Source organism: Opisthocomus hoazin, chromosome 2, assembly GCF_030867145.1.
Source record: "Opisthocomus hoazin isolate bOpiHoa1 chromosome 2, bOpiHoa1.hap1, whole genome shotgun sequence".
Taxonomy (NCBI): domain Eukaryota; kingdom Metazoa; phylum Chordata; class Aves; order Opisthocomiformes; family Opisthocomidae; genus Opisthocomus; species Opisthocomus hoazin.
Genome location: NC_134415.1, coordinates 130310447 through 130329510, shown reverse-complemented (window position 1 = coordinate 130329510; position 19064 = coordinate 130310447). Strand labels below are relative to the sequence as shown.

General features: G+C 46.3%; 1 protein-coding gene across 3 annotated transcripts in view; it reads right to left on the bottom strand.

Moving 5' to 3' along the window:
- Positions 1-19064, bottom strand: part of INTS9 (integrator complex subunit 9) — a 79522-nt gene that overhangs the window by 34514 nt on the left and 25944 nt on the right. For all 3 annotated transcript variants that reach the window (XM_075415042.1, XM_075415040.1, XM_075415041.1), the window contains exons 9-11: positions 12596-12707; positions 5626-5806; positions 2479-2539 (exon numbers count right to left, since the gene is read on the bottom strand). In XM_075415042.1, the coding sequence (XP_075271157.1) occupies positions 2479-2539; positions 5626-5806; positions 12596-12707 (354 nt within the window). The remainder of the gene's footprint in view (positions 1-2478; positions 2540-5625; positions 5807-12595; positions 12708-19064) is intronic.

Genomic DNA, 19064 nt, shown 5'->3' with positions numbered 1-19064 from the left:
AGCAATCCGATCTGGCGATCTCAAGAGTGTCTGAACTTAGTGATTTACAACCATAAGAAAAGCATTAAATGAAACAGCAGCCTCAGTCTTTCTTTGCCTGATTATTACTTTTTTGGTTTTCCTATTTAGCCAGGCTTTTGAAAGAGCATTGCCACTGCCTCTCACCATACAAACCAGTTTTGCAAAACAGCCAATATGTATCAGGAATTAGCAACGAAGAGACCCATTCAGCCCACCACGGGCCGGAAGCAGTGCAGGTTACTCCACTTCCCAGTGTTTATACAGCAGCTGTAAGTGAACACCCGAACACACCATCTTGGTTGTGTTAGACAACCTGCTGTGAAATCTGCAGTATGTACTTCAGACGGCAGCTCAGTGCTGAAATACCCAAAGGCTACAGCCGTTCCACAGTTTGGGAGCCACAAGGATGTGCATACACTATGTTGCCTGATTTATACACAGTCTATTCTGTCCTTTATACACAGTATATCGTGTCCTTTATACACAGTGTATTGTGGCATTTAGCATGTTTAAGGCAATCCTTAGGGAAAAATGTAAGAAGCCCAAGAATGGCTTCCTATCAATACCAAGGGGTCTAGATAAAGCTGTTTGTGCATCTGATGATAAAATATCCCCAGCTTTGTGGGTTACAACCTGTATGATTTGGCCTTGTCAACCAATGGCTTTTGGTTCAACCTGTAACAGGCACGTTAATCCCTCTGTGCACTGCATTTTGTCATAAGGCAACTGATCTGTTATCCGCTGCTGCGAGTCCTTTCCTGGATAATTACCTTGATCTACACATGAAGGACAGAGGAATATCTCAACAGCTAAACAATCATTTGGCAAAATCTCATTATCAACAGGCCTCTGGAGAATATAAAATGTCCTAAAAATTAGAGGACACAGTTATCACTCTATAAACACAAAGCCCCATCAGAAAAGATGGGTTAATTAATCCAGTCTTTGACAGCTGTGTGTCTGGCGTCTCATCTTTGGAAGGGCTTTCACTTAAACCTACCAGTTCCAGCGCATATTGTGACCTAAAATTTCATAGCAATGTCTTTGGTAGAATGCAGGCTGTCCGTGAAACCAATGACACTGTGGATGAACAAGAACACCCCAGGAAGCAGAGATGCAGGGGAAATCAGAGAGCATAGCCAGCAGCGTGGCTACAGAGTCTCGGATTCAGAGATCAGGCTTTGGAATTGATTTATTGGTGAGAATGAATTTTTTTTACAAAAAAAGTGGTGAATAGGTGGCTTGCCCTGCAGTCTGCATGATTCTTGGTAACAGATTATATATAATTCACTGCTCATCCCGCTTAAAATGCATTCAAGCATCTGGAAAGAGTGAGGGCTTCTGGTCAGATCCTACTTCCAACAATGCCTTTGAAGCCTCTACAGATGATAGATATGATGGGCAATAGTAATTTCCAGAACAAGTCCCTGGGCGAGATGTCTCAGGGGAAAATAAAAACCCCAATGCCTGAAAAAGCATTTAATCTCTGGCCTCTTAAACCTGCAATGGCCACTCTGCACATCTCATCAAATAGTTTTGACCACAGGAACCTGAAGGAGCCAGTTTTCTGAGACTGCATGCCCCAAATGGCTCACTGTTTCACAGGAGTAAGATTTAGCCAAAAATATTTTTCAGTCCAATTCTTCCTTTTTCAGCTTGCCTCTCATGTACTTCAGTGGCAAATCTACCCATTCTCAGTGGAGAAAGTAAGAGATTTCCTTTCCTGATATGTGAGATAACTCTGAAGGCATGAGTTATACCACATTTATTTAATGGTGGCTACAACATCCCCTCACATTATTATTTTGTTGCAGGGAAGATCTCCTCAACATATGTTTCAGGGAGATCCCCCCCAAAGCTAGGAACCTTACTCCTCTTTGCTTCACTAAGATGCTAGCTCAAGTAATTTCTTTTAAAATGGGCAATGACAGCACTCAGCACTGCAAGCTTTAACTTTTTTATATCAAACCTCTCCTTCAAGATACCATTTCTCCTGCAGCAGACAACATGGTGCCTATTTCAGCTAGGGAGGCAGGAGCTGGGATGACTAAGCCGTCTCTGATAACAAGCCTTTAGTTTTACAGTCTTTGAAACTGCACGGACAAAGGGAATATTCGTGGCTGCAGTCTGACACAAGCAAACATTCAGCCATGTGTACACCAGACAGCCTTCTGCAGGGGAAGAAGTAAAGCAGGCGAGCATATGTAAGTTCTATGCTGAAATAAACATCATGATAATTCTTGAGTTGAGGGAACACCATCATTCATTCCTCCCCCACACTTCCAAATTAACCACAGACAGCAAAGGAAAAAAACCCAAACTTGTATGAATAATGGCACAAAACTATTAAATAGCTGTAGAAGCGTTCATCAGAAAAACAACAGCCCCATAGGACTGTGTTCCAGAAACACCCTCACTCTCTGATCTTAGCAGACAGCAAGACCATGGTTTACTCACCTCAGCATGGGGAAAAGGAGGTTCTGGAAGATACACCTTTGTTTGTTTGTTATGACACAGCCTTTAAAAGAAAAGGAAAATAAGCTGGGTTAGAGAGCTGTGGAACATCCTGCAGTATCTGCTGCCATCTACTGTGAAACTGTTTCTGGAGAAAGCCATTTCTCTCTGGCATCAGGTGCAAAATCACTGATTTGTTTTATTACTTCCAGTCTTTCTGCTTAGAGGACAGGACATGACATCTCCTACAGGACCCAGCAACTCAGTCACCGTAAGATCACTTGGAGAAGGTGCAAGACAGCTGAAGTAATTTTGTACACGCTATGTAAGAGAACTCCCTTCCCACTGAAGACCAATTTGTAACTCAACATCCATGCCATTCCACAGTCCAGTTTTTGCAAAGCCAAGAAAAATTGCAATTGCCTCATCCCACTTCTCAGCAATGACTTGGTTCTTTTGTTCGTTAGAACCTAATTCCCCTACGCATTTTATTATTGCAGCTACAGTGTTTGTGAACTGACTCTCACCATGGGCACGTAGCCCAGCAGGCCAACCACGCCCTGGGCTGCATCCCCAGCAGTGTGGGCACAGGGCGACGGAGGGGATTCTGCCCCTCTGCCCTGCTCTGTTGAGACCCCCCCGGGAGTCCTGCGTCCAGCTCTGGAGCCCTCAGCTCAGGACAGAGCTGGAGCTGTGGGAGCGGGGCCAGAGGAGGCCCCAGCAATGATGCGAGGGCTGGAACCCCTCTGCTGGGGGGAGAGGCTGGGAGAGCTGGGGCTGCTCAGCCTGGGGAAGAGAAGGCTCTAGGGAGGTGTTAGAGCAGCCTGCCAGTACCTGAAGGGCCCTCCAAGAAAGCTGGAGAGGACCTTTCACAAGGGCATGGAGTGACAGGACAAGGGGTGATGGCTTTAAACTGAAAGAGGGCAGATTTAGATTAGATCTAAGGTAGAAATTCTTCACTCTGAGGACGGTGAGGCCCTGGCCCAGGCTGTCCAGAGAAGCTGTGGCTGCCCCCTCCCTGGCAGTGTTCAAGGCCAGGTTGGATGGGGCTTGGAGCAACCTGGACTGGTGGACGGCACCCCTGCCCATAGCAGGGGGTTGGAATGAGATGGTCTGTAACGTCCCTTCCAACCCAAACTATTCTGTGATTCTATAATGCTGACTGTTACCTGCTATTTTACATCAATCATTTATTTTTAAAGCATAAATATTGAAATTCGCTGATTAGCTCTAGTCAGACTCCTGATTTATCCTATTACAGAAGTTAAAGAAGATATTTGTCAGAAGCCCGTGTGTCATTCCAGTTACGGGTAGTGACACTGTCCTGGTGGCTTCTTCTGGGAAACACTACCCGTCTCATACTTTCTTCACTGCATTATAAAGCAATAAGCCTGGGTCAAACTATATTCGATAAACTGTAAGAGACACTGAAAGCAGGACATTTCTTTTAGCTGACTAAATACTAGAACTGGAAGGCTGGAATCCCTGAATTTCAATCCCAGTTCTGACGCAAAACCTCTGCTTTACAGGTGTTCAACCTCTGCTTCCATTTCTACCTAAGTAAAACATTTACCTTACACACACGTGCTTGGAGACTAGCTGATGTTGGTTTTGACGTTTGAATATAAGCCACCACATGAAGCAGAACTCAACAACACGGTGTCTGAAGAGTAGCATGTCTGAATTGTGCCAGCTAGTCAGAGCAGGCAAGATGACCCAACCGGCGCACGTAACACTCCTGCTACTTTGGCAGCAACATCTAACCCAAAGCTTTACTACAACATGAACTACGCAGCTAGCACTTCAGCTGCGACTGAAATGAAATCACCAGGTAAATACAAACCAAACAATTGTTTAACTATCAACTAGGTGAGTCAACATACCCTGGTGAGTACACCGAGGTTTGGCCAGGACACCAAGGCTTGATTTGCCCACTTTTGCTGAAAGTAACGTGATTAAAATTCACCAGCTTTCAACCTCCTTTACAATTCTCCTGAGGGATCAATTTACCTCAGATTTCCAGGATCTCTCTTTCCTTTCCTGAATTCCAGACTTCAGAAATCCAGAAGAAAGGAAGGAAAAGCTAACTTGCTCTGTTTAATAATCTAGAGCACCTCTCCATTTGTAAGCATTTCGGACCAGTTACAAGTGATTGGATTCTACTTTCCATGGCTCTCAGTCACAGAACAGCTGAGGTCGGAAGGGACCTCTTGAGCTCATCTAGTCTAACCCCTGCCCAAGCATTGTCAGCTAGAGCAGGTCCTCCAGGACTGCATCCAGTTGGGTTTTGGTGTCCCCGTAGAGAGAGAGACTCCACAACCTCTCTGCACAACCTGTTCCAGTGTTTGACCACCCTCACAGTAAGAAAGTGTGTTTCTTCTGCTCAGATGAAATTTCATGTGTTTTAATTTGTGCCTTTTCACAAGCTGCTGTCAGTGGACACTACTGAGAAGAGCCTGGCTCCCTCACCCTCACTGCCTCCCATCAGGGACGTGCATTGATAAGACCCCCTCGAGCCTTCTGTTCTCCACGCTGAAGAGTCCCACCTCTCAGCCTCTGCTCATCTGAAATATCATCTTTGTGGTCCTGTGCTGGCCTCACTCCAGTAAAGCCACACCCTTCTTGTACTGGGGAGCCCAAAACAAGACACAGCACTCTCCATGTAGCCTCACCAGTGCAGAGCAGAGCAGGATCCCCTTCCCTGACCTGCTGGCAGTTCTCTACCTAATGCAGCCCAGGATACTGCTGGCCTTTTTTTGCCATGAAAATACATTGTTGGTTCAGCAAAACTAAGCCTGAAAAATCTATTTTGCTTATACAGAAAGATCATGGTATAGTTTTGTGGGCGCTGGGTAAGATGTGCAAACAGGCACAGCTAAAATTCAGTCAAGTCAGGTACATCATTTAATCATCAGTGCAAGTACAAAAAAGGACAGACTATTTGAGTTTCTATGTTCTACAGGAAACGACGCTTCCCTAATTATAGAACATCTACTTACACACACACACCCCCTTGTGACTCAAGAAACGTGTTCACAATTCTAATCAAGTACACGTTAGAATATGTCAAGCAGAGATAACCTGCATGTATCTATTTACCATAGCTGAGTGTGTGAGCTGAGGCTGATGAAGCAGCCCTTTGACACCTACCATTCAGCAAAGATCTGGGAGAACTCAAGGGAGCTGTTTGCAACAGGTGAGATGAAATAAAAAGGGACGTTGGAGAGTCCGGCAGAGTCAATATACTGATACAGGCACTCCAGCAGATCGTATATTACTCCAGAGGGGTAACAGGGAACCAGCACATTTCCTCCATTCCGGACAGTCATAGCTATGGGAGAGAGAAAGAGAAAAATCAATTAATAGGGTTCATATTTAAACTTTTTAATAGAATTCCTTTAATCCAAATATTACGTAAGGTACAGAAAGATGCTATTACATGAATTAGCAGAACACATTATGCATGTGAACTGGGAGAAACACTTCTAATCATTAAATACTTTTATTTACTGCCTTCTCCAGGCTTAGCGGAGGGAACAATTATACTCCATTAGCTGGGGGGCACATAACTGACTGAGCACATGCAAAACTCCTGACAGGAGAGGGCGGTCTTGCACTGGCACATGAGGATAAACGAGTGACACAAAACATCTCTACATCAAAACAAACCTTGCTCCATCTATCCGCTGTCCACCCGAGGGGAAGGACAACAGCTCACAGGTCTCAGCTGGAAACGCTACCCATGGTAAACTGTCCCATACTCAGTTTTCGGTACTCTAGAGGCAAGCCTGAAGATGTGGTTATTTCAAACAGCCCTCAAAGCTAGAAGGGAGTGGGAGAGTGTTTCTCCTTCTTAAAAACTCTAAATATTTCTGTCCTTTCAATATAACAAGAACAATTTAAAACCTCTATGAACTGTAGACAGCATGGGACTAGAGAAAAATGAGGAAAAGAAAAAAGAAAAATAGGTTTACTCTGTAATCAAGACAGATCTGAGTACAACAGCAAAAGCAAGTACAGAGCAAACACTTTGTTCTTTTGGCAGAATGAATTACCAAAACGCTGTACCTTCCGGAAAAGTGGAAACACTTTGTCAAGCTCACTAAGCAATTGCTGCCTCACTAGGATTTCATCTGTGGTCATGGGGTAAAACCATCTACTGCTATTAATTGCAGTGCGGCAGCAGTAACATTATGCATCAAGGCATTACACAAAAAGCTGTGAAAGAGCCTGAAAACACATATATTACATCCCCCCATAATCACTTCCTTGACTTCAACTTATTGACAAGCTTTGATGGGGCATGGATTTAGCACATTAAGGGTCTTTTTGCCCCCCCTACATGCTCGAGGAAGATTTTTATAGCTGAATGTTTAAAGGTTTTACGGAGTCTAGCAGGATTTTTCACACGCATTTAGGTGCCTAACTCCATTTAGCAGTCAGTGCCTATCACGTGCTGCTCTCTACAACTGGTGGTCAAAGACACCTTCTATAGCAGAGTCATCCACCACTCAGTGGATAAGGACTTGGCTGAATGGTCGCGCTCAGGGATTTGTGGTCAATGGCTTGATGTCCAAGTGGAGACCAGTGACGAGGGGCGTTCCTCAGGGCTCGGTACTGGGACCAGCACTGTTTAACATCTTTCTCAGCGACATGGACCGTGGGATTGAGCGCACCCTCAGCAAGTTTCCTGATGACACCGGTCGACACGCTGGAGGGAAGGGATGCCACCCAGACAGACATTGCAAGGTTTGAGAGGTGGGCGTGTGTGAACCTTGTTAAGTTCTACAACACCAAGCGCAAGGTCCTGCACCTGGGTCAGGGCAAGATGAAATCCAGGCTGGGCAGAGAATAGATGGAGAGCAGCCGTGAGGAGAAGGACGTGAGGGTGTTTGTTAACAAGAAGCTCAACATGACCCGGCAGTGCGTGCTCGCAGCCCAACAGGCCAACTGTGCCCTGGGCTGCATCCCCAGCAGCGTGGGCACAGGGCGAGGGAGGGGATTCTGCCCCTCTGCCCCGCTCTGCTCAGACCCCCCCGGGAGTCCTGCGTCCAGCTCTGGAGCCCTCAGCTCAGGACAGAGCTGGAGCTGTGGGAGCGGGGCCAGAGGAGGCCCCAGCAATGATCCGAGGGCTGGAACCCCTCTGCTGGGAGGAAAGGCTGGGAGAGCTGGGGCTGCTCAGCCTGGGGAAGAGGAGGCTGCGGGGAGACCTTACTGCGGCCTGCCAGTACTTAAAGGGGCCTCCAAGAAAGCTGGAGAAGGACTTTTTACAAGGGCATGTGGTGACAGAACAAGGGCTATGGCTTTAAACTGAAAGAGGGAAGATTTAAATTGGTTACAGGAAAGAAACTCTTTCCTATGAAGGTGGTGAGGCCCTGGCCCAGGTTGTCCAGAGAAGCTGTGGATGTCCCCTCCCTGGAAATTTTCAAGGCCAGTTTGGATGTGGCTTTAAGCAACTTGGTCTAGTGGAAGGTGTCCCTGCCCATGGCAGGGGGGTTGGAACAAGGTGATCCCTTCCAACCCAAACCATTCCATGGTTCTATAACACAACTGCAGGGTAGTGGGTTTATTGCCTAGGTTTTCTCCAGGTCACATATAAACTATGCCATCAAAATATTTGAGAATATGAACAGCAATATTTCACATTTGTCCAGAACCTGCGATGGTACAAAATATCCCAGCAATGTTATATACTCCCTCTTCCATGTGCAAGTCTAAACCACCCCACCTGTAAACAGGACGTGAAGAGAGGAATATGGAGATTAAGAATGACATTTTCAAAGCCATCTGGGGGCTGAAAGTTAAACCTCTGGCTCCAGGAGCAGACTTTGCGCTGCTTCGTTATGCACCCAAAAATTCTGCGCAGAGGCAAGGTAAGTACCTGTATCGATGGCAGCAAGAATGCTGCATGGGGCAGAGAGGGGATGCGTAGTGCAGGGCGCATTTGTGATCAGTGGAGAATGCTAAGGAAAGGGGTATGTCTGCAGCTCTGTCTCTGCCCTGAGCAAAGACACTGGCTGAAAGACAAAGCTGTGTGTCTCCATGACACAAGTTCCTTTTTCTTTCACTCAGGAACCAACCAGCTTCACCCAGACAGGATGAACGGCTCCCTCCTCCCTTTGAAGAGGCAGGAGGAAAAGCTTTCATCTAATGCTGGACTAGTTAAAGAATTTGTCCAGGCCATGAAAAATGCGGTTTCATTCCTAAGCCTTAGAGTCTGAATTTACAGCGCTCCCTTCCCCACAACCGTTGGTTCACTATGGGAACCTCAAGCCTCCTCCGTTGAAAAACAACCAGAAGTTCAAGATTCCTGGGGCCACAGAGAAAATAACGGAGGGTAAGGTCTTTGAGCAGATGCCAACTTGATTTTCTGTTACCAGGAAAACTACAGAGCTGGTTACCAACAACTAATAGAAAATGGCAGACCAGGGAGTGGAGCACTCTTCCAGCCAGCTGCCCTACCCAGTGGCCATGGACCCAGCGCTTCTGGCCCCTTGAATCTCCTGTTCCTGGTGGCACAGTAATGTGCTTTTGAAACCGTCCTGGTGAATACTCCGAGTCCCCGGGACACGAAAGGACAGCAGCACAGCTATCCCACAACCGACAAGGCTCTGCGTGCCAGCTTTGCAGTTTATAATATATTACTCAGTTCCTTGGTGCAAGTTTATTCACATGTACTGTGGTCAGCACAGCTGGGCGCTACTTCTTGAGGGTGCTCTTAAGTGGTTCCATAGAGGGATAAGAATAACCTCCCAGCTTCTCCAAAGCAGGGGTGAAAACCTTGACAAGCATATTGCTCTCCACGCAAGCAGCAGGTCCAATCAGGCTCTCTGCACCACTACAGCAACTTTCTACAGTTGTCAGTAAGAGGACACGTATATTTGAAAGCTGTTTAAAGCCCAATTTATCTCTGTGACTGATGGATGCGCTCTCTTGACAAAAGTTGTATAATAATCTCGGCATTTCAAATTTAGTCTCCTTCAGTAGCTCCATAACAAGTTGTTCAATTTACAGCTCACAATGAGATACTTGCTTTTTGAACAGCTGCCACCACAAGGTCAAGTTGGCACCCAAAAAGCAAACTGTGCTCTTTTCGGCTTTATATAAACACACGCATGCACACACAGAGGCACGACCGCACACGCACACAAAATATCACAAACTGTCCCTACAGACAGTCTGGCAATTTTGCTGATGATGCCCAAGGCAATGTAAAAATACAATTGCTTTTCTCGAGCTGCAGAGAGCTGGTGCGGCAGGGCTGAGCACAGAAAAATGGGGTTTGGGCTAAACCGAGAGGAACCTGGAGATGTGACAAAGCACGGTTTCAGTGCTCCACACACGATGAGGAGAGGAAATCATGCATGTGACTTGGTAGGAATGGGAATCAGCGTCTACAAGTCTACATGCTGGGATGAAAACAGAGATTAAGGTGAAGTTTTCACACTTCCACTTCTGTGCTTCACAACACCTACTCACAAACATGCCATTAACTAATGTATTCTGGGCTTCTTGTGAAGTCCTCTGAACATTTTGGAAACAGGATAAATATATGAAAACTATTGTGCTCAGCTTGCCTACTCTACTGCCTTTCCCAGTAACCAATTGACTTTTGGACTTTTTTTACACATTTGAAAGGAAGCCGATTCACTATTTTCTTCTCCTGACGTCGAGGCAGATGTGTAAACACTGCTGGTGTTATGTAGAAGACTGCCCTACCACTATATTCACAGAGTTATTTAATTTCTTCAGGTTGCTGTGTTTTTTTGGCAAATACCACTCAAATTCCAGACTCTTACAATGGCATCATTTTAAGGATATATCTCTCTTTGGCCTTTAATAATTCTCTAATTGCTCTGAGTTTGTTGCATTCAAGACAGAAATTAGTTTGAAGACCTTTTGCAAAACCCTCAAAATAGTTCAGAATGTTTCTGTAAACCAGAACAACTTGTGCAGATGAACACCCACCTGTATCTACATATGTAACATCTATTTATATGCATTCATCTTTTGGATTTTGCTTTGGCCCAAGTTACATCTCTAAGATGTTATTTAATGTTTAAAAGTATTTTAACTAACAAGAATCTCACTCTTGTTTACTCAGCATACAGCTGCTGTAGTTCAGGACACAAGTGACCACCAAGGCACTTGCTAGAGCACATCTGCAGTGGAGCTGGCAGCAGGGCAACACGTAGTGCTCCTCGGCCTCTCCAGTACAAAGTCTAAATAATTTCAGCTCAGACTTGCTTCCTTGGTGGTTTAAGGTAAGATGATAGGATGTGGTCATGCTACAGTCTGTTGGGAGGACAGTAACCCCCACAAAGGTCCAGAAGGGACAGAGAAGGGCAGCACATCTGGATCTAGCACAACGAGGTCACCAAAGTTTATCTGCGGCAGCTCATAGGGTAATAAAATTAATAATGCTTAAAAACAGTGAAAACACAGTAACACACACACATATAAACACAGGCATCGGTTAGGCATGGAAGTCACAGGTGTGAAGAATTAACACAGCTTCAGGGGGAGGTTGAACAAGTTCCTGGAGGAGAAATCCACTGAACATTACTAACTACACAAAAGCCACGCCTGATCCAGGAAATTCCTGAAATAAAAATACTTGAAGGCTATGAGATTATAAGGGGAAAGCATTAGTCTCATCCTGTTCTTCTGCTCTTCTCTAGACATCTGCTCATGATCCCTGCTGGAGCCAGGATGTTGGCAGAGAGGACCTTTGGTGTAATCCAGGATTATCATTCTTCTAAAATGCCAGAACACACTCTATTAATAGATATTTACACTACAAGAAATCATCCTAACCCTGTAACTCATCTTCTCATATAAACAAAACCCATATAATATTACCTTGTACATCCCACAACAGGACCTATGACTCCTGTTTGAAATGAAACTTGTCCTAAACAGGGATATCTGATTTGGATCTAGAGATGGTGGTAGATGGAGGAATCTACCACATCCCTTGTCCTATTTGCCTTCCACTACCATGGCAGTCTCATACTGGGACTGTGAGACAGTACACAGATATTCAGCACCTGTGAATACGCACAAGGATTTTAAAATGGGAAAACCCCCGAAGTATTATGTTTTTTCCTTCTCCAAGGGCACATTCACGTGTAAAAAAGTAGGACTAAGAACTGTTTGCACTTCCGTTCTGCTCTCAGCCTTATTCTGCAACCTTGGGTAAGCCACCTAAATACTACAGCTCAAACTTCTCCCAGGTGTGTAATGGGGACCAGAACACTGGCTTACGGTGAGGATTCCCTGATCCAGATTTCTAATGTCTTTTGATAACCTTTGTAACAATCTTCCTACCACAAGCTTTTCAGTCGTACTTGTAAAGAGTAGTTAGTTTAAATAAAGGGAAGATCTCTGATAGAAGAACAGGCAAACTACAGCAGGACAGACATGAGAAAATGGTTTGACGACAGAAGGGTGAGAGCACAGAGGAACTGAGGCGGAGGAAGGGGAGAAAAGGAGAGAACAGCACTGGATGTGACATTCCGAACAGGCTGGAAAATGCTGCCATTCACACAATATCACAGCTTTGCAATTATCAGCTTTTCCAGCTGTGAAAGCGTCTGATTAGGTTTTATATTTCTGGGGTCTATAAATATATCTTGATGTATTTTTTTAAACAGAGATTGTGCTGTTTGCTTTCGATATATTTAAAAATCAGGTGTAAGAAGGGAAGCAGATGTGCTTGTTTTCAAAACTGAGTGTCACGAAAAAGCATGTAAAGATTTTACACTGGCTGATATACAGGAAGGAAATAGTAATATTTCAGCTGGGAACAATATCCAAAACCTAGGCAAAACGTAGTCTCTTGGCAGCTAAGCGACATACTTAGCAAACCAAGAGCGGCAGATGATTAAATCTCATTGTACCTGTTCCATTCCAAAACATTTTAGGTACAACTTGTGTCTCTCCAAGCACTTACTGTATTAATGACATCAGGAGCACATCGTAAAATCTAAACAGCTAGTTTTATGCCAGAAGCTATAGCTGGACAACTTACTCAGTTCCAGGAATCTCAGAATTATTTCCCACCCAAAGCAATGAATAAGATGATAAAATAGGCAAAAGATTTCTTTCAAGGACCTACCCAAGTTGCTGCAGAACTCTCCTACCATGCCATCTGGGTTAGCAGTAGGGATTTGTGTCAGACCCGTCAGGATGAGAACATCACTATTTTTAAGAGAAGCCTGGTCCATGGGCTGAAACAGAGCACAGTGAAATAAAATGAATGACATGAGGGTTATAATACAGGTTTCTCCGCTCAGCACCAAGAGGACTGCAACATGTAATAGATACAGTGACCAAGAAGAACCCATGGAACACTTTAAACTTAACATCCTTCCGCCTGTGGAAACATAACTGGAGTTAACAAAACCACATACAACTGTTTACCTGCTTACTACAGCCCAAAACAAGAAACGGAACTGTAATCAGATCTATCCGAAAGTAGTCTCCACAGACTAATCACAGACTCACAGTATGGCAGGGGTTGGAAAGGACCTCTGTGGGTCACACAGCCCAACCCCCTGCCCAAGCAGGGTCACCCAGAGCAGAGGGCACAGCACCGTGTCCAGGTGGGTCTTGAATATCTCCAGAGAAGGAGACTCCACAGCCCCTCTGGGCAGCCTGGGCCAGGGCTCCGTCACCCTCAGAGGGAAGAAGTTCTTCCTCGGGTTCAGCTGGAACTTCCCAGGCTTCAGTTTGTGCCCATTGCCCCTTGTCCTGTCGCTGGGCACCACTGGAAAGAGTCTGGCCCCATCCTCCTGACATCCACCTTGCAGATCTTCAGAAGCATTTCTAAGGTCCCCTCTCAACCTTCTCTTCTTCAGGCTGAACAAGCCCAGCTCCCTCAGCTTTTCTTCATAGGAGAGATGCTCCAGTCCCCTCCTCATCCTCGTAGCCCTCCGCTGGACTCTCTTCAGTAGCTCCTCATCTTTCTTGAACTGGGGAGCCCAGAACTGGACACAGCACTGCAGATGGGGCCTCCCCAGGGCAGAGCAGAGGGGGAGGAGAACCTCCCTCGCCCTGCTGCCCACACTCCTCCTCATGCACCCCAGGATCCCATTGGCCTTCTTGGCACCCAGGGCACACTGCTGGCTCATGGTCAACCTGTCATCCACCAGGACACACAGGTTCCTCTCCGCAGAGCTGCTCTCCAGCAGGTCAGCCCCAGCCTGTGCTGGTGCCTGGGGTTGTGTAATCATCGCGTTGCGTTAGGAGCCGAACACTGAACAGACAAGCATTTGCTCGGGATGTGGCAGTGCAGTCAGGAAGGGTTTAACAGGTGCATCCCTATCTCTGGCTGCACCAGTTTCCAGCTGGCTCCCCTTCGCAAACCAAGGTGCCAGCTTTGATTTCCAGGGCTCACTGTCTGCAGGGAGCAGCACCATTTTCCTCAGCCGTTCAGTGGATTCTCTTTGGAAGAGGTGAGATCCGCAAAGGACCTGGGCTCGAAGCTCTCAATTTTGTGTATGAATCTGAATTCCACACAAGACCCTCCCTTGACTGTGAAGTCTGCTTTTCTGCCCACAGGATTACAACCATGACTTTCAAATACTCCTTTCAGATTGTTCGCACAGGCCTTTTCAGAAGTCTATTCTCGTGAAATGGTAAATGGCTACTGCTGGTAGAAAAATCAGTTTAGATTCCTTAACAGGCTTGCTTATCTAAGAAATAATCATTTATACATAGAAGTTTGTTAAACGCAACTATAATACCAGGCCAAACAGACAGGTATTTCCTTAAAAGCCAGTAGATGAAAACAGGTAAAAAATCCTAGATTCAACTGTACAAAAACTCCCACAACCCTCCCCCAAAAAGTAGTGCTCCCAGTGCAACACCACAGCTAAAATAACACAGAAAATACAACTTGGCTCACCAGTCTCCCCTGGTGAATCAGATTAGCACCATGCCCTCCTCAGCACCTTTCTTTGCAGGCCATGCTAGAGGCTAAGCTATGTCAAACCAAAATAGATGTCTCCACAGGGCTATGACCTCTGATCCGCTTGGTCTACAGCGTGTGCTGTACTGACGACCTACAGTCATTGGGAAAACTCTACATTACGGGGTTAAAGTGTTGTGGGTAGCTATTGCAAGCATCTATCCACGCCATCTCCGCTTCCAGGGGACACAGAAGTTTGTATCTGCAGTCTATCCTGTGGCTCGCAGATGTGACAGAGGGACTGACAATTAAACAGTCCAAGGAAATAGTGTGGCAACCTGGCCACTGGCATGCACCATAATGCTAAAGCAAATGTTGCTTCTGCTCCGACTGGGCTTGAAGGCTCACACTTTTTTTAACTGAGGTTGACCGCTTGACATGTTTTATACTGGCACTTTAATAAGGTAGACTGAAAATGCATGCCCACTTCCCTCCACCAGCAAACACAGAGATTCAGAAATTATACTTAAGTGTGACCTGATACTAAATATATATTATTGATACTCAAAATTTACAGAATCACACAGAATCACAGAATAGTAGGGGTTGGAAGGGACCTCTGTGGGTCATCTAGTCCAACCCTCCTGCCGAAGCAGGGTCACCTACAGCAGGCTGCACAGGACCTTGTCCAGGCAGATCTTGAATATCTCCAGAGAAGGAGACTCCACAGCCCCTCTGGGCAGCCTGGGCCAGGGCTCCGTCACCCTCAGAGGGAAGAAGTTCTTCCTCGGGTTCAGCTGGAAGTTCCCAGGCTTCAGTTTGTGCCCGTTGCCCCTTGTCCTGTCGCTGGGCACCACTGAAAAGAGTTTGGCCCCATCCTCCTGACACCCACTCTGCAGATATTTATAAACATTTATTAGGTCCCCTTGCAGCCTTCTCTTCTCCAGGCTGAACAAGCCCAGCTCCCTCAGCCTCTCCTCGTAGGAGAGATGCTCCAGTCCCCTCATTATCCTCACAGCCCTCTGCTGGACTCTCTCCAGTAGCTCCTGATCTTTCTTGAAGTGGGGAGCCCAGAACTGGACAGAGTACTCCAGATGAGGCCTCACTAGGGTAGTGTAGAGGAGAAGGAGAACCTCCCTCGACCTGCTGGCCACACTCCTCCTAATGCACCCCAGTGCATAATCCAACCTTGAAAAGGCAAAATCCACCAGTCTCTCTGCAGATGTAGCACAGTTATGGTGAAAAGTTCACTTTTAGCCTTGCTCTGGGCTGGGATGCTCTTCCCACAGCTACTATTCGAGCAAAGGTGAGCAACTGCAGCCAGCTGCATGGTATTTTACAGTTGTTTATTCTCAACAGACCCTCTTCAGTCTCACCACCCAGGGAAGATTTCTACCAGAAGAGACTGATGAAGAGATCCACTCTGCTGAAGTCGGAAGACCACCGCAGAGTTAATTCCCTTGCTCAATCCCTCAGTGCTGTTCTTTAGTAGCTGAGAAAGACCTTGCTCTGTCAAACACGCAGGGGAATTTCAGATCAACTTCAGCAGAATTTTATGCTGCGCACCACCTTGTAGGACCAGACCTGTTACACGAGATTTATTGCAGTCTTTGACTCTCTGTAGCGTGTCTGCGAAAATGAAATGCCAATAATGCAATAAAAAATAATATCGAATCTGCCTGTGATAATGTACATAATGATTATGCCATATTAGATACGCATAATTTCAGCTGCTATTGCACTGAGAGGGCTTGCATTGATTTTTGTGGGTTAATGTAAAGAATGTGTCTTATCAGGCTTTTAGTGACGTGTCTGAACCCGTGCTGTCAACTCCTGTTCTCCACTTCAGTGGCAACGGTGTCAGTTCCAGCCTCGGCAGAGGGTGAGGCAAAATTTTCAATAGAAACAGTCTGCCAGAAGACAGAAGCAAAGGGAACAATTAATGGTGCCAGACCTAACTCTCAAACAAACCCTTTAAAGCTCTTCAGTTATTTCCAGCAGCTATGAACACAGTCTTGCTGAACCCTTCGCCCGCACTTCTCACAGACCCGCTGAGGATTGCACCAGACATTCCTGCTGCTGCATCCAAGATGAACCCGACGGCCAGCATCTGCTGCACCCAGGTCCAGCTAATCTGTACATCCTGGGCCACGACTAAGCTAACTGTTTCACTTTCTACCTGCTGTTAATAGCGACGGACTGATTGCAGAGGCACCATAACTCCGCTGATTATAGATGTAACCTAGATATAACTCAAAATTACAAGAAAACTTTAAGGAGTAATTTGTACCAAAGAAGCAATGCCACTCTCTTCCCATGCCTGCTAATTCCCACCCGTGCTGCCATCTCCACTAGGTCAGCACTTAAACCCCAGAGCTGGCGGAAGGGAGAAGCAGGGAAGGATTGGGTGCCCAGTTTCGGTCAGGTGAGATGATCACAGAATCACACAGAATCACAGAATGGTAGGGGTTGGAAGGGACCTCTGTGGGTCACCCAGCCCAACCCCCTGCCCAAGCAGGGTCACCCAGAGCAGGGGGCACAGGACCTTGTCCAGGCAGGTCTTGCATATCTCCAGAGAAGGAGACTCCACAGCCTCCCTGGGCAGCCTGTTCCAGGGCTCCGTCACCCTCAGAGGGAAGAAGTTCTTCCTCATGTTCAGACGGAACTTCCTCTGCTTCAGTTTGTGCCCATTGCCCCTTGTCCTGTCGCTGGGCACTACTGGAAAGAGTCTGGCCCCGTCCTCCTGACCCCCACCCTGCAGATATTTAGAGGCATTTATTAAGTCCCCTCGCAGCCTTCTCTTCTTCAGGCTGAACAAGCCCAGCTCCCTCAGCCTTTCCTCGGAGGAGAGATGTTCCAGTCCCCTCACCATCCTTGTAGCCCACCGCTGGACTCTCTTCAGTAGCTCCTCATCTTTCTTGAACTGGGGAGCCCAGCACTGGACAGAGTACTCCAGATGAGGCCTCACTAGGGCAGTGTAGAGAGGAAGGTGAACCTCCCTCGACCTGCTGGCCACACTCTTCCTAATGCACCCCAGGATCCCATTGGCCTTCTTGGCAGCCAGGGCACACTGCTGGCTCATGGTCAACCTGTCGTCCACCAGGACACCCAGGTCCCTCTCCGCAGAGCTGCTCTCCAGCAGGTCCACCCCAAGCCTGTACTGATGCATGGGGTTGTTCCTCCCCAGGAGGGAGGAACAACCCCATGCAACCTTACAGTTCCTTACCCTGTGTGCACCTGGAGAGAAGGAAACGTTGCTTTCCAGGCTATTACTGTGTATATTAGACAAGATGTAAGAGGAAGAAGCTTTTTTCCATTTGTATGCCCAAATAATCTGTGTCTTCTTAACCCTAAATAAACAAACGACTGATGAGAGCCTGGTCAACTGATGCCTGTTCTTAATAACTACAGAGGGAGTTCCAGAGGACTGGAAAAGTGCTAAGGCTTTACTACTATTCAAAAAGCTCAGGACATGTTTTTACATAAACACATGGTGATTAACTGGGTGTAATTTTGAAAACAAAACACAGTGACTGTTTTCATACACTGTTAAAAGATGGGAATTTCATTCCGACGGCCCTCCATGATTCTATGGAGAAACAGGTCAAACAACTTCTCCCTTCCTGATGAAAAAATACTAATTTGTTGAACACGATTTTGACTCTGTGTCACTCAAGATATTGTTATTGTTACATATTGTCTGTCAAACACCAAACAGGTGAAGAGCTGGTTGGCAGCTCACAAAAACCACTCGTCATTACAGAATCACCATATTGTAGGAGCTTGTACTGGTGTTCACAGGGATTAATACTTGGACAAAAACTATCCATTGTCTTCAACAACCACCTGGAAGCAAATGCAAGATGATATCTGACATGCAAATAGTATCTGGTAACATTTGTAATGTGGTAAATAACAAGGAAAAGGCAAACTGAACGCAATTTCAACTATCTGGCAAGCTCCTCCTTCAAACCATGCGTCAGTATAAAATAAAGCAAAGTGCCATGGACTGTATGCGAAAAAATGAGGCTCCTGGAGACCCTGTGGGACAAGAAACACTGTCAGCAGAGTGAATAGTCCCGGTTTTCTCTCTTGTTAGCAAACAAGTAGGTCCCTAGGGTTTCAGGTAGGCTCACAGTACATTTTCCTCCTCTTGCTCAAATAGAAACTGCTCTGTCTGTCACCCCTTCTCCTGCAGATTGCAGTGAGTGAGAGCGGATCTGTCCCAGGGGCTGCGCTCTCACCAGGCAGTTCCCTGCCACAGGGAGCTAATTTCCTTAAAAACGGGGACTTTACCAGAATTTTCCAGAGGAATGTCCACCTTTGGGAAACGATGAAGCACGGCCAGTCTAACCCGATAAACTGAATCACCGTTTCATGCCAAGGAAGGGAAAACACTGTTACCAAACTACTTCTTGCAGTGCAAAGTTTCTCCTCACAGAAACATTCCACTCGTGTATTGTCAAATAATACTGCTGCTCCTTCCCTAGGAGGTGACAAAAGAGCACAACCCAGGCCAGTATGAAGCTGATGAGAAAAAGGGATCCAGAGACTCTGTTACACTGCACGCAGCTAAGTACAGCCGTACTGCTAAGGATGGTTGCTCTGCTGCAGCTGTTCAGCTCCTGAGATCAAGCTTTTAAATGAAGGATGCTCAGAAGCAAAGCTCGTCAGA